This window comes from Podarcis erhardii, assembly GCF_964252035.2.
Source record: "Podarcis erhardii genome assembly, chromosome: 2".
In the NCBI taxonomy this organism is placed as follows: Eukaryota; Metazoa; Chordata; class Lepidosauria; order Squamata; family Lacertidae; genus Podarcis; species Podarcis erhardii.
The window spans coordinates 8,554,491-8,570,786 of record NC_138498.1 but is presented as its reverse complement, the minus strand read 5'-3'; the positions used below and the strand labels follow the sequence as shown (position 1 = coordinate 8,570,786).

The 16,296-nt window shown below is 45.6% G+C and overlaps 1 protein-coding gene across 1 annotated transcript in view; it reads left to right on the top strand.

The window, feature by feature from the left end:
* Positions 1-12,881, top strand: part of MARCHF9 (membrane associated ring-CH-type finger 9) — a gene marked incomplete at its 5' end in the record, with an annotated part of 53,309 nt that extends 40,428 nt beyond the window's left edge. The window contains one exon of the mRNA XM_081844991.1: positions 11,885-12,881. Within this exon, the coding sequence (XP_081701117.1) occupies positions 11,885-12,213 (329 nt within the window). The 3' untranslated portion in view covers positions 12,214-12,881. The remainder of the gene's footprint in view (positions 1-11,884) is intronic.
* Between the last annotated feature and the right edge of the window lie 3,415 nt (positions 12,882-16,296).

Here is a 16,296-nt window from a genome sequence, read left to right as displayed (position 1 = left end):
CCTAAACAAAACAGGGTTTAGCAGGACATTGAAAATAGTACAGAGAAGACCCCTGACTAATGTCAACAACCATTTGAAGACAAAATAAAAATAGTGGAAGGCTAAGTCTTACCTCACAGGAATGCTTTTGGTCATTTTCTTGAATTTAGGTAGTGTTTTAATCCATTTTTGCTGGGGCAGTAGTGAACCTTCAGTGGCTACATAACTTTATTTTCTACTGATTCCACATCAAATTTAACTTAGCTCTGGTTCGAGGAAACTGGTCATCCAGGCATTGTTGGACCCTTAACTCTCATCAGCTGCAGCCAGCATGGCCAGGGGCTGATGGCACCTGTAGTGCAGCTTGCTTACTTCACCAAACCTTTACAGTGGTACCTTGGTTCTCAAATGCCTTGGTACTCAACCGCCTTGGTTCTCAAATGCCGAAAACCCAGAAGTAAGTGTTCCGTTTTTCGAACATTTTTTGGAAGCCAAAAGTCCAATGCAGTTGTCAGCTATTGTTTCCATCTGCACCAATCAGAAGCTGCACCTTGGTTTTCAAACATTTAGGAAGTCAAACGGACTTCCGGATTGGATTAAGTTTGGTGCTTTTGGATTTGCTATTTAGTTTGCATTTTTGTTTTTGAGGCTTTTTCGGTTCATTTGTTTCTGTGACTGTGTGGAACCCAGTTCAGCTACTGATTGATTGATTGATTGATTGATTGATTGATTGACTGTGGAAATGGATAAAAGCCACCCCCTCCAAACAATGACTATCATCAGAGCAAGTAGGAAAAAATAATAATTTAATTTTCCTCATCTACAATACTGTCTTATTTATTTTATAGTACAGTACATTGATTATTGCTTTCATTTTATGGATCAGTGGTCTCGTTAGAGAGTAAAATTCATGTTAAATTGCTGTTTTAGGGGTTGTTTTTAAAAGTCTAGAACGGATTAATCTGTTTTGCATTACTTTCTATGGGAAAGCATGCTTTGGTTTTGGAACGGACTTCCGGAACGGGTTAAGTTTGAGAACCAAGGTACCACTGTATTAAGCATTACAAACATCATACAACATCCATATATAAAAATTTAAAATATATACAAATAAACAGCCATGTCAAATATATAATGATGAGAAAAAACAAAACAAATTCCTTCCAGTAGCACCTTAAAGACCAACTAAGTCAGTTCTAGGTATGAGCTTTCGTGTGCATGCACACTTCTTCAGATACACTGAAACAGAAGTTTCCAGACCCTTCTATATAGTGGGAAGGTGGGGAGGGGTATTACTCAGGAGGGTGGTGGGAATGGGTGATTGGCAGATAGCTGTGATGAGCCTGTTGACGACTCTTAACGACTGCAATAGGTCTTACAGGAAAAAGCAAGGGGTGAAAAGGTGAAAAATGGCTTTGTCATGTTTTGTTTTGACTATGGCAGACCAACACGGCTACCTATCTGTAAATATAATGATGAGGATTTTCAGTGGGATTTCTTCCCGCTAAATAGTGCCATGCGCCACTCTAAGAGATACTACTGAGAAAAACTCAGCCACCCTTGCAGTTACTTCTGGGTTAATGTCAGACAGATAGAATCTAATATTTTCATGGTGATGTGATGTTAGGCTACCCAAAAAAGGGAACAGCACGTGTTTGCGTAGCTGGTTGTACAATGGACAGTAGAAAGGGATATGTTCTACAGCAGGCTTCCTCAACCTCGGCCCTCCAGATGTTTTTGGCCTACAACTCCCATGATCCCAACTAGCAGGACCAGTGGTCAGGGATGATGGGAATTGTAGTCTCAAAACATTTGGAGGGCCAAGGTTGAGGAAGCCTGCTCTACAATGTCCAACACATTCAAAGAACATGCACAATGTCTGTCGTTTCTGGGGATGTTTAAATATCTGGCCTTGACAAAACTTGAGGGGAAAACGTTCAGTCAGGCCAACATAAAGGCCCTGCATTGGACTGGAATTATTAATTTTGAGATATAAGTGCCCCTGTTATCTGCTGTATTGAAACCATAGAACTTGGGGGAGCAAATTTTATGTGCAGCTGACTCGATGTTTTGTTTTTCTTTTTCTTTTTTTTAAATAAATATTTATTAGAGTTTCCAAATTAATACAAAGAAGAAAAAAAAGAAAAAAGAAGAAAAAAACAAAAAGTAACAAAAAGTAACAAAAATACAAAGATACAAAATTAAAAAACAGTTAAAACAAATATAGTTTCCATTACTTATTTCCATTAACTTGTTTCCCAGACCTCCTCTCACCTCCCCCTTTTGTATTCCAGTTCAAATTCTTAACTCAGCAAATCCTTACTATAACTTGTTATAACTTATTATAACTTATTGCTCAACCTTTACATTACAGCTGGTAACCACTTAATTTCTGTCCAACATCCCTCTAATGTCCATTAATTTTGCAATGCCTCTGCAAATAGTCTTTAAATTTCTTCCAGTCTTCTTCCGCCGACTCTTTTCCCTGGTCTCGGATTCTGCCGGTCATTTCTGCTAGTCCCATGTAGTCTATGACCTTCATCTGCCGATGTTTTGTTTTTCAATGCCCCTTAATCTGGTTTGAATATTGCAATAAATATATTGCTCACTTGAATTATATACAAGAGTTCCAAGTCAATACCACACATTCCCTCCTCTACTGACGTGGCTCCATCCACTATGTGTGCAATCCTAAGCATATTGACTAGAAGTTGAGCTCTGTCTTGCCAGGATTCATAGAATCATAGAGTTGGAAGGGACCCTGATTATCATCTAGTCCAACCCCCTGCAATGCCAGAATATGCCTTTGTCCCATATGGGAATCGAACCTGCAACCTTGGTATTATCAGCACCATGCTGTAACCAACTGAGCTATCCAGTGGTTTCAAACTCAGTTTGTTGGCCCTCATCCCGCTACCCAGAGTCCAGTTACTGGTCTAGACTTGCACAGCCAATGGTCTGACTTGGTACGAGGTAGGTTTTCTGCCTGACACTCTGGTTTCCAGCCGGGCTCTGTTGCGGTTCCAGTTGCAGACTACTGAGCCAAGCCTCCCAAAATTTAAATATTGGCCCGTCCAATTCAGCATTCTCTACACCAGGGGAGGGCAGACATCACAGCCTGTCAGGTGTGCTTTGTGGTGTTTTGTTTTGTTTTGTTTTGGTTGGGGTTTTTTAAGCTAGAACCTCTCAAAATTTACCAGAGAGCCAGGTGCTAATGAAATACACTTGGAATGAAAGGATAGGGTTCTTTTTGAGCCAGGGAGTTTGTTGTCGGTATCAGAACTGACCTGACCTCCTGGATAGCCTTATTTCATTTCAGCAGCCTAATTTGATGGGGAAAGTTGTTTTGATGTTGCTAGTGTTATACAATTGGGAACCAGCTCATCGGCTGATCTACTCCGCCTTCATTCAGATGGTCCCCGTCATGTCTGTGGATTTGTGGCTGAATATGGGAGATGGCACATCCATCACATTAAATGTTCAGGTTGATTTTTAATTATCTTTCTATTGCTTCTTTCCTTTCTTATATTGTATGTTATTGTATTAAAATTTGAATTTTATGGGAGAAAATACAATACAGTACAATACAATAGAAAGAAATTTAAGAGGTTGTACAAATACAATTAAAAGCCATACAGTACATTACATTATAATAGCTGCAACAGGTGGAAAAAATCATTAAGTGGTCTCCCATGACCCTCAGCAGTTTTCAAGTGGTCCATGCAGGGAAATGTTTGGGAACCACTGATCTACTGCAAATTATCCAGGGATCTACCAGCAGATCCCAATCTACCATCCTTGTCTACAAGGCCTGGCAAGTACCCTTCTCCAGGGCTTCAGACAGAGGTCTTTCTCAACCCTACCTTGATACACCAGGGATTGAATCTAGGATTCTGTAATAATAATAATAATAATAATAATAATAATAATAATAATAATTTATTATTTATACCCCGCCCATATGGCTGAGTTTCCCCAGTCACTCTGGGCAGCTCCCAATCAAGTATTAAAAACAATACAGCATTAAATATTAAAAACTTCCCTGATCAGGGCTGCCTTCAGATGTCTTTTAAAAATAGGATAGCTGCTTATTTCCTTCACATATGAAGGGAGGGTGTTCCACAGGGTGGGCACCACCACCGAGAAGGCCCTCTGTCTGGTTCCCTGTAACCTCACTTCTCGCAATGAGGGAACTGCCAGAAGGACCTCGGAGCTGGATCTCAGTGTCTGGGCTGAACGATGGGGATGGAGACGCTCCTTCAGATATACAGGACCAAGGCCATTTAGGGCTTTAAAGGTCAGCACCAACACTTTGAATTGTGCTCTGAAATATACTGGGAGCCAATGCAGATCTCTCAGGACTGGTGTTTTGTGGTCCCGGCGGCCACTCCCAGTCACCAGTCTAGCTGCTGCATTCTGGATTAATTGCAGTTTCCGGGTCACCTTCAAAGGTAGCCCCACGTAGAGCGCATTGCAGTAGTCCAAGCGGGAGATAACTAGAGCATGCACCACTCTGGTGAGACAGTCCGTGGGCAGGTAGGGTCTCCGCCTGCGTACCAGGTGGAGCTGGTAGACATGCAAAGCCTTGCACTCTGCCACTGAGCTTAATAGCCACTAGGTTCTCAGAGCCAAGGTCCCTGGTTAAAGTGCTGTGCTCCTGGGCACCCGTGATTTTATTTAGATGCATGTTTAATCTGTTCAGTGGGCAGCAGTTACCCTTTTCTCCAAAGGTGTGTCCTGATGAGAAGATTGCCGGCAGCTTTTGTGTCATGTGCCTTTGTCGATGGCCTCGTGCGTGGTTGAAGGCGTGGGCGGCATAATTAGGGCTCGGTACGCCCTGTGGCTGCCTTTGCCTTTGGGCTCCTCAGCAGATGGCTAGAGATTTTACCTCCAGCACCGCGCACCGTCAAAGGGAGAGAAAGCCTTTTTTAATTGGAAGCCAATGACATTCACTAAAGAGGCCGAGCCGCGTTTGTGGCACTGATGAATGAGCTCTGGTGAGACAGAATGATAACAGCTAGGCCCCTTGTGGGAAGCGAGCGGTGCACTGTCATTGGGAAATGAATGAATGACTTTTCCATTTCCCATTGATTCAACAGGGACACGTGTCGCATGGTAATGACCCACGTTAGGGGATGGCGGGAGCGCGATTGATTGTCACTGGGTGGCATCCAGTTGGGAGATGGTATTTATAACTCGCTGGTGCTCTTGGAGTTCCAGAATATGTTGCGGGAGGGGAGAGGGATTATTTTTCAACACATACAGAAATAAGGAAACAAAAAAAAGGCGTTACAGGCACATCACCCTCTATACACATGTAATTACAGTATTTTTCGCTCTATAGGACACACTTTTTCCCTTCCAAAAATTAAGGGGAAATGTGTGTGCGTCCTATAGAGCGAATGCAGGCTGCGCAGCACTCCACCTCGCTGTTCTAGCTTGCGGACGGCTGCGCAAAGCCTTCGCAGGGCAGCAGGGCGCTTTCACCTATGGAGGCTACAAAGGCTGTACGAAGGTGGGGGGAAGGCTGCAACGGTTGCCCCCACCGCCACCCCCACAAGCTCCAGGGGCAGTGGGAAGGGGGCGCGCCGCCTCTGCGCTACTCCCCGACTTGATCTTTGGGCCTGGCAGTGGGGGAAAGCAGCACTTCCCCCCACCGCCAGCTCCACAAGCTCGGGGGGCAGCGGGAAGGTGGCACGGCGCCTTCCCGCTGCTCCCCGACCTGGTCTTTGGGGCTGGCGGTGGGGGAAAGCAGGCTTTGGGTGAATGCACCTTGAACGCACAGAACACACCTTGTTTTAGAGGGGGGGAACTGTTCTCCCCCTCCTATGGTCCGGTGCGTCCTATAGAGCGAAAAATACGGTATCTATCAAACCTCCGTCGCAACCTTATTCCAAAACACTGAATGAATGCACCCTGCATCCCTCAGAAATTCCTGTAAATAAACCTTCCCAAACTCTGCGCCTTCCTGATGTTTGGGACTATAGCTGTCATTAACCCCAGCCAAAGGGCCTGACTGGCTGAGACTGTGCATGTTGTAGCACACAAGGGCCTTGCTAATGGGGGTCAACACTTGAGGGCACCAATGCTGCTGTAATTGTATCAACATTGCTAATTTATTGGTACGCATAGTTAACAAAGACACGTGATGCAGATTTAGCCAGGTTTTCAATATTTTGGAAAAGTTTCCCTGCAACATTCAGTCTTGCGGAATTATTTTATATGCCAATTCCCCAAGCATGACGTTAACATAATATTTTGGCATGCCCCAAATAATAGGTTAACATGGAGACAGGTGGAACGTACTTGATTATCTCCGAAATAATGATATTTACCTATTTCTAAAGGTTTCATATTATTTCACACTCCTACCAAATATACCGTATTTTTTGCACCATAACACTCACTTTTTTCCTCCTAAAAAGTAAGGGGAAATGTCTGTGCGTGTTATGGAGGGAATGCCTATGGGTGGCATGCCTACGGATTTTCCTCCTCTAAAAACTACATGCGTGTTATGGTCGGGTGCGTGTTATAGAGCGAAAAATACGGTATTTCGTATTTGCTTAATCACAAAACCAACATTTCCCAGATGTTTGTTTATTCACTCTCCTGAGTCTGCATGATCCAAAGGCAGTTTCCCTGTCATGAATTAACACATTTACACCCTTTTGTTACCAAGAATCTGGTCTGTGCATTATCATAGGGAGGAAAGGGTCCTTTTTACATGTAATATTATGTCTCTGCCACCATCATTTGTACATTTGTAGTGACTTGCCCAAAACCACCCAGTTAGTTTCATGGCCAGTTGGGAATTTGAACCCTGTTTTCTTCCAGGTTCTAATTTGATACTCTAACCACTATGCCCAGTGGCATACCTAGGGGTTGGCCTCTGCCAAGAGTGGGGGCCCAGGAGGGTGCAAAAATCGCACCTCTCTGCTCTGGCTTGGAGTGGCTCGGAGCTCACCCCCCCTGTCCGCACACTCCTTGGGGAGTCCTCCATTGCTCTGGGTGGCTGGGCAAGGTGCATAGGCTCGTCTGCAAAGGGCACAAGGGACATGGGCACAGATACATCTCCTTGCCAAGGGTGCAAGGGAGCCTGGGTAGGTTTCTGACTATGCTACATGTTATGCCACAGAGTGATATACCGTATTTTTCGCTCTGTAAGACGCACCGGACCACAAGACGCACCTCATTTTTGGAGGAGGAAAACAAGAAAAGAAAATATTCTGAATCTCAGAAGCCAGAACAGCAAGAGGGACTGCTGCGCAGTGAAAGCAGCAATCCCTCTTGCTGTTCTGGCTTCTGGGATAGCTGCGCAGCCTGCATTCGCTCCATAAGACGCACACACATTTCCCCTTACTTTTCAGGAGGGAAAAAGTGAGTCTTATAGAGCAAAAAATACAGTAAGCAAAAGACAAGTCCCTGCCCCAAGGGCCTTCACATTTAAATTTCAGCACATGGGAAAGAAAGGGAAGGGAAGGAGGTGAGAGGGGCAGAGTATGTAGCATAAAGCAGCTATGTCTTCTTGAGCTTTTGTTGCCCTTAGTTCATGTATGCCAGACTAAAACTGATTCTTGGCTTGGGTTCCATGAAAATGGAAAATGAAAGCTGATGTTTTGTTTTTTAATCTGGGTAGGGAATAGGAGCAAAACGGCACACAACATAATCCAAAATCTACCCAGGGAACTGCCAGGAAAGCTCAACACCCCACGCTCAAGAAATACATCCATGCAGAACCATATAATGCATGCAAATATGCTTAACTTACACAGCTCGATATGCAGGTTTTATTTTGGGTAGGTGGTTGGGGCGTAGGAAAAGATGCAGCCTAGTAACTAGAGGCCAGGAGAAAAAGCTAGGTGACAAGTCTTGCAAGACAGAGGACCTGTGCCCTGTGGATACTTTTCCAATATCCCTTCACAAATCATGAGGACGAGCTATAAACAGAATTACTTCGCCATGCAAGGCACAGTCTCTTCTTGTACAACAGCCCTGTGAAATGGCTTTGGGTTGAGTGATGGTACCTTGCCCAAAGCAACCCAGAAAGCTTTGTTCCTGAGCAGAGACTTGAACCTGGGTCTCCCCCGTCCGAATGCATATGTGCAGGCCCTGCGTGGAAATCGCATGAGCACGCACAGAACCGCAGAAGAGAAATTATTCCAGTGACACGGGTGCTTTGTGGCAAAGTGACGAACTCAGGCTAAGCTGGAGGGATATTCCCAGGGGAACTGAAGGAGGCAGTGGTGCGTCCGCTCTTAAAGAAAACATCATTAGATCCCTTAGATTTATCCAGAAGTGTTGAAATTGTTGTAAAAGAAGTAAGATTGTTTATTATGTGTGCATTTATATTTAAAAACCTTAATAAATATTTATTAAAAAAAAAAAAAAGATTTATCCAATTACCGCCCGGTTTCGAATCTTCCATTCCTGGGTAAGGTGATTGAGAGAGCGGTTGCTGAACAGCTTGGTAGGTTTCTGGATGAAACATTGGCTCTCGATCCATTCCAGTCCGGCTTCCGCGCTGGTCATGGGACCGAGACGGCTCTGGTCACCCTAACAGATGATCTCCGCAGGCAGCTGGATCGAGGTGGGTCGGGGCTGCTGATTCTTCTAGACCTGTCAGCAGCCTTCGACATGGTCGATCACGAACTCCTGGACCACCGCCTTGCCGACGTGGGGATCCAGGGCACAGTCCTTCAATGGCTGCGCTCGTTTCTCTCTGGTCGGGGACAGAGGGTGGCGCTCGGGGGGGGAATTGTCATCGCGCCACTCCTTGGTGTGTGGAGTGCCTCAGGGTGCGATTCTCTCCCCGATGCTTTTTAACATCTTTATGCGCCCCCTCGCCCAGCTTGTCCGGAGTTTTGGGCTGGGTTGCCATCAGTATGCCGATGACACCCAACTCTATCTGTTGATGGATGGCCATCCTGACTCGGCCCCAGACACACTGACCAGATGTTTGGAAGCTGTGGCTGGATGGTTACGTGGGAGCCGGTTGAAGTTAAATCCTTCGAAGACAGAGGTCCTCTGGCTGGGACGGGGCGATATGGGATTGAGGGGGCAACTCCCATCTCTTGCGGGGGTGCAATTAGTGCCAGCATTGTCCGTTAAGAGTTTGGGTGTAATCTTCGATACCTCCCTCTCTATGGAGGCGCAGATTACAGCTATAACAAAGGCGGCATTTTTTCATCTCCGCCAAGCTAAGCAGTTGGCTCCTTATCTCTCTCGCCCTGACCTAGCCACTGTGATCCATGCGACGGTCACCTCCAGACTGTATTATTTTAACTCGCTCTATGTGGGGCTGCCCTTGAGACTGACCCAGAAACTCCAGCGGGTGCAAAATGCCGCAGCGAGACTCCTTATGGGGTCTTCGTTGAGAGATCACATTCATCCAGTACTATAACAGCTGCACTGGCTCCCGGTGGAGTATAGGATCAGGTTTAAGGTGCTGGTTTAAACCTTTAAAGCCCTATACGGCCTAGGACCCTCGTACCTACGGGACCGCCTCTCCTAGTATGTCCCACAGAGAAATTTACGGTCTGCAAATAAAAACATCCTGAAGATCCCAGGCCACAGAGAGGTTAGACTGGCCTCAACTAGAGCCAGGGCTTTCTCGGCTGCGGCTCCAATCTGGTGGAACACTCTGTCACAAGAGACTAGGGCCCTGCGGGACTTGACATCTTTCCGCAGGGCCTGCAAGACAGAGCTGTTCCACCAGGCCTTTGGTCAGGTCGCAGCCTGACCCCCTCCTCTGGCAATCTGCACAGAATTTTGCTTAATGGTTGCCATCAATTTGATTTTAATTAATTTTATAATGAATGTTTTTAGAATGTTGGATTATTTTGATTGTTGTTAGCCGCCCTGAGCCCAGCTTTGGCTGGGGAGGGCGGGATATAAATAAAATTTATTATTATTATTTATTTTTATTATTTTTATTATTATTATTATTATTATTATTATTATTATTATTACCTTGGTTCTCAAACTTAATCTGTTCTAAAACCAAAGCGTTCCAAAACCAAGTGCACTTTCCCATAGAAAGTAATGCAAAATGGATTAATCCGTTCCAGACTTTTAAAAACAACCCCTAAAACAGCAATTCAACACGAATTTTACTATCTAGCGAGACCATTGATCCATAAAATGAAAGCAATAAACAATGTACTGCAGTCACTCAATCAATCAGTAGCTGAACTGGGTTCCACACACTAACAAAAAAAAAAGAGCCGCAAAAACAAAATGCAAAATAAATAACAAAAACAGACAGACCTCAGTGTAACACTCAAAACAGAAGCGTGGCACTCAAAACAGAGCACATTCAGCTTCCGAAAAAAGTTGGCAAACCAGAACACTTCCAGGTTTGCAGTGTTTGGGTTCCAAATTGTTTGAGTACCAAGGCATTTGAGAACCAAGGTACCACTGTATTCATTTGTTCATTTGCTTATATAGTACCCTCAACCTGTGTGGTGCAAGAAGGCAGTTCCCTGCCCTGAGGAGCATCCAATCTGAAGTTTGATAGAAGAAAGGGAAGGGAGTGGCAAGTGGGGAAAATAATGTGCCATCACTCCAATTGCATGTGCTTGGCCTTGGTTAAAGGCGTAGGCTGCAGTCCTAACCCTGCTTAACCAGTGAGGAAGCCCCATTGACGTACCGTATTTTTCGCTCCATAAGTTTTTAGAAAAAAAGGAAAAAAATAAAATATATATTCTGAACAAAACAGTGGATGTATGATTTTTGTGGTTCATGCTGTGGCCACAGACATGATATGTGATTTGATGGTGAGTTTGGGGTAGCCCAGTGCAAAAATCCTGAGAATCCATGTGGATCCGTGCTTTGTAACCACGTTTTTGTGCCATTGCAGCCCCACGAAACAATGGATGTGTGATTTTTTGGTGCAGGCTGTAGCCATGGACATGCTATGTGATCTGATGGTGAATTTGGGGTGACCCAGTGCAAACATCCTGAGGATCCATGTGCTTTTACCTCCCCCCTCCTAGGCAGCCTCCTTTATTGCTAGAGTCCCTTATCTCCCCTCCCGATCGCTAGCTGATCAGCGGCTTTGTTTCAACACCCCCTTTCCCTCTTTCTAAACAAACAAAAAAAAGCACGATCTGCTTTTTGCCCCTGGGCAATTTGGCTCCAGGGACGACACATTCGCTCCATAAGACGCACAGACATTTCCCCTTACTTTTAAGGAGGAAAAAAGTGTGTCTTATGGAGTGAAAAATACAGTACTTCTGGGTAGACAAGCTTAGGACTGTGCCCTAAAGTGTAGCAAGAGAACTTGGGTTGTGTCAAAGGCTCCAAGGGATGGATTGAGGAAGGATTTGGTGCAAGTGAGAGTGAGGGGTCACACAGGTGTGTGCTGGGAGGCCGTTCCAAGCTTATGGGGCAGCAAGGGAGAAAGGCAATTGGAATTGCTTGCGGGAGCAAGGGTGGTGCCTGGTGGTAGTGGAGGGGCTCTGGACCTGGGCAGGGATTTGTTGCTGGGATGATATGAACAAAGAGATCGACCACAAAGCAGACTGGAAGCCAACGTAGCAATTTCAGGAGATATGGGTCAGAGCAAGGAGTGAGGCAAATGCGTTTGTCAGAGTGCCTGATAAAAGTGAAGGGACATAGGTAAAACCACAGAAGGGTGGAGAGGAGAAGGTTGCAAGAGAAGATGAAAAGCAGGGTGAGGGTCAGAATTTCTTGAGTCTTTGCTGAAGAGCAGAAGAGACAAAGAAGGGCTGTATTTTTGTGATGTGCTTGAATATGGGGAACAAAGGAGAGTGAGGAGTCAAAGATCAAGCCAACATGATGAGAGGCTAAAAGAAACTGAGGTGCCTTATTGGACCCTATTTTCAGAGTTCCCCCAGCCCTGAACCCAGGCAACCATCTTATATTTCCTTCCTTCTTTTGACAGGCTTGATTATCCACGAAGGCTCCTCGGTGTATCGAATATTCAAGCGCTGGCAAGCGGTGAACCAGCAGTGGAAGGTGCTGAACTATGACAAAGCCAAGGACCTAGGGGAACCAATTGGCGGGAGCACAAAGCCCGGAGGGCGGAATTCACGGACGAACCCCTCCTCGGGGAGTGAGAGGACCTCCCAGCGGGGCCAGCGGGTTAGGACTATTTTGAACCATCACTGTGGTTATACAATTCTGCACATTCTCAGCCACCTGCGGCCTAACGAACATCGCGGGGGCTCCAGTTCCAGCCGCGAGGTTGTCATGAGGGTCACGACGGTATAATAACAGCCTACGGGGCCTTTGCCAGGAGGGAGAGGCTCCACGGTTCCCATGGAAGGAAGAAGCTGATGCCTTCATCTTCCGCACAGGCTCCATTCCGAGCCCTTACGGGGCGGGCCGCACGCTGTATACTGTCCAACGCAGGAGGTTGCCTGGTTCCGTGGTCTTGCCGCCGCAGACCCCACCCGCCTCTTCCTTGTTGTGCGTGGGGAGTGCCTCAACTTGGTTGCACCTTCCTGCCCTCCCATCAATGTGAATTTTTTTTTTCTTTCTCTCTCCATCCAGTTTGTGGTGAAAGGAGAGACAACCCCCCCTCCCCCAAACCCCCCCCAAAAAAACCCCTCCTTTGTTATGACTAAACTCCTTGGAAGTGTGGTGGGGTTTTTATTTATTTATTTAATTTTTTAAAAATCAAAACAACAACAACACACAAAAAAACAACCAGCCCCTGCCTGGTTCCTTCTGAACGAGTCTTGGCGCCAACCAATCCAGATATTTGAAAACATTTTTACCTCATCTTTCAAAGGAAATCCTGCCAGAAGACCCATCCTGCCTTTCCAACCCATCCCATTGGTCTCTCTGACTGGGAGACACCAACCAGAGAGGTTCTGAACTTTTACCCATCCCTCCAAAATAATAATGGTGCAATAAACATGTTTCTTAAAGCAAAATGGCATCTTGCAATAAGATATATTTACCTGTGCATTTCATCTTTAATTTAATGCATGGAAATCTCCTTCTCTTCCTCCCTCTGCCCCTCTTCTTTTCTCCTTCTCTCTGACAATGGAAGGATAAAGAATTGTTTATATACATGAAGGTGTCCTTCAGTTGCGTTGTTCACTTTCCGCTCAAAAAGTCTGTTCCAGTCAGGTCAGGGTATGTGCAATGTTTCGGCTAGCGGGCATGTGGAGATGATGGGGATGTTTATACAGCGAAGGGATCCTTGTGTTAACTTTTAGGACAGGGATGGGGAATCTGTGGCCCTACAAATGTTGCTGAACTGCAACTCCTGTTATTATTGACCGTTCGCCATGCCCACAGGGCCCTCATCCATGTTTTACGGACGGTTCTGGCAAGAAAGAAACTAAAGCCTTAAGAACGACCATTGCTGCCTTGGTTTTAAGGACCCAAACACATTTAAGGCCCGATCCTATGCTTGCTGACTTGGAAGTACACCTCTTCATTGAGGCTCGCTCCTGATCACGCCTAGCAATAGCAACTGGTGTGTTGAGGCAGAGCTGAGTGGCGTCACTTCAACTTCATTGCATGGCCTGGGGCAGGGCAGAGCAGTGGCAAGCTCAGGGTTGTGCAGATGGTTGTGCTGGTTTGGCTCTGCTGGTGCATCGGTGTGGCCCTGACCTCGCTATTGCTCTACTCCACCCCAGCCCCATCCAGGTAAGCTGGCGTTAGGAGGGCGCTTCCGTCGTTCTGCCCCACCACACCTACCTTAACCGGTGCCTAGGACTGCAGCCTTGGCAGCCCCAGGCAACTACCGTATTTTTTGCTCTATAAGACTCACTTTTTCCCTCCTAAAAAGTAAGGGGAAATGTGTGTGCGTCTTATGTAGCGAATGCAGGCTGCGCAGCTATCACAGAAGCCAGAACAGCAAGCGCAGCGATCCCTCTTGCTGTTCTGGCTTCTGAGATTCAGAATATTTTTTTTCTTGTTTTCCTCCTCCAATAACTAGGTGCGTCTTGTGGTCTGGTGCATCTTATAGGGCAAAAAATACGGTATCTCTCGCCTCTTTCTTGCCTGTACTGCATCAGGGCAGAGTTCAAGAGAAACTTGAAATGACCCACTGTAAGAATTCCCAAAGAACTTTCAATCACATGTCCTCATTTTGGAATTTACGCTCTGTACACGTAGGTTGTTTTGTTCCCTGGGGTCACGGTGCAAACATGGCATCTGTTGCTGCAGTTGGCATCTAGGAATTTTCAGCTCTGTGCTTTTTGAAAAGGGTGTGTGTTTAAGTTCATACGGTTACAGAAGGAAAGTTTGCTGTCTTGTTTATGTGGAAACCCAATGGAGATTTGGAAGAGGCTGGAGGTGTTAAGAGAGTAGAACTTTGTGTGCCTTGACCAGTGTCCCTTCTACTGTAGCTGCCGGGATCAGGGCCAAGCTAGGTGTTTGCTAGGTACATAGTATACAGCTACACATCCAGCTTTGTTTACTCAATTACAGATATGGAGAACGGGGGGTTATCTCTTCCCTCGCCAGTGCAGTTGGAATTGCATGGTGAGCTACCATGTTCCCATTGATGGTGAGGGATTGGAAGTGGTAAAAACCAATCTTGTATGCATGGCCAAGAGCCAGTGGGGAGTCCAATTTAATGTCAAAGGGAACTTTTTCGTAAGACTCTTAGCCCCTTACATATTTGTGAGCTGGGGGACAGATGGCATTCCTGTCACACTGCAGTGGAATGAGATAAGCCTCTCTACCTTTTGCCTTCCCAGTAAGGACTCACCCCACGTTTAAATAAGTAAGAAAAACACACACCCTAGATACAGGTATGTTCCTGCGTGCTATGGATATAGCAGTCATCTAGCTTAGTTCAGCACCTCTGCCATTCTTTCGCTGTAACATACTTCCAGAATCTTTGCCTCTCCCTGTATCCATTCCCTTGTAGTTCTCACTTCTGCATCTATCAAAATGGGGCAATATGCATATTCAGTAAAAACAGCTACTGGAATAGTACTACTTCAAAACGTAGGGGTTGCATAAGGAGTATTCAATGTCAAAAACTCTATTTGTGGGGAAATGATACATTAGTGAGGAGTTCCAGGCTAACCTCCCTGATATCTTAGAATTTTACATTCAGGAAGGGTTTCCTAAATAAAAAAGTGCAGACACATCCATACAATTTAAGAGCAGGAACACCCTGCATTCTGAAGTTGTTTGGTCCCAAGACAGCTCTACTGTATGCGTGTCTGAATCTCCCAGCTGCCTTGACGATATGAAAACCTAGGAGCCATTGTACAAAGTGAATACATGCCCAGGTGCAAACCTTGCATACTTGATTCTTCTGAGTGTGATTCTGAGTTGCATTGGCATATCATGCATATAAGGTATTTTAAAGGCAGCCTAAACATCCAGCCCTATCTGTATGCCTGGAAGAATATTCGCCACTGAGAGGAAGATTCTGCAACCGGAATGCATTTATGCAAATTAAGCATTTTATGCAAATTTTTGCGACATTGTTAGACTGGCTGTATGGAATGTGGAGTTTCTTTTCTGAATAAAAGATTAGGCTGGGGGTACTCAATGCAACAGAAACACCAAGGTGATGGAAGAACGGAGTAGGAGTGGGCCTTGTGCTTTATAAACACGATCCCAGAGCCACAACCCTACTTTCTTTCTGAAACCTGCCAGAAAGCAGCCACAAAATGACCCAAAATACAGGTCCTTGCAGTATAGGAATGGATGGTGTATGTGATATGAATCTTACTTAGTCCCAGGACAGTCTCTGCAATTTACTCATCTCTTCCTCTGGTCTGAAATACAAAACAGGTGAATTTCTATCTTTTATTGGGCCAACACAGAGATTGCAGCTGGAGATGGCTGCTGACCCTAATCCTTGACTTGTAGCTATCAATAGGTTTCTTCAGGAAGTCTGTATCTGTAGGAACCTCTGGAATTTTGACGCTCTTTTGCAGAAACAAATGCAAATGTTTGTTCATGGAACAGTTGAGTCTACGTAGCCCCAGGCAGCAGTTTCCAAAGCATCGATTTCGGTTTTAAGGATATCAGGGAAAACAGTCTTGCTCAATGCGGGGGACGAGGACAGGGAGACAGGCAGTAGAACCAAACAGAAAGAGATCTTATAGAAACAACATCAGTGAAGGTTTTAAAAAGTTGACTAGATCATTGCTTGTGAGGGATGGTCTAGGTACAATTAATCCTGGGAAGTGGTGAGGAGAAAAACCAGATGAGAGAAACCCACTTCATGAAGCGTAGGAGTTAGCACCCAGTCCAACAATCCCCATTATGAGACCTTATAGCATGGGTAGGCAAACTAAAGCCTAGGGGCCAGGGCCAGGGCCGGCCCAATCGCCTTCTCAATCCGGCCTACGGACGGTCCAGGAATCA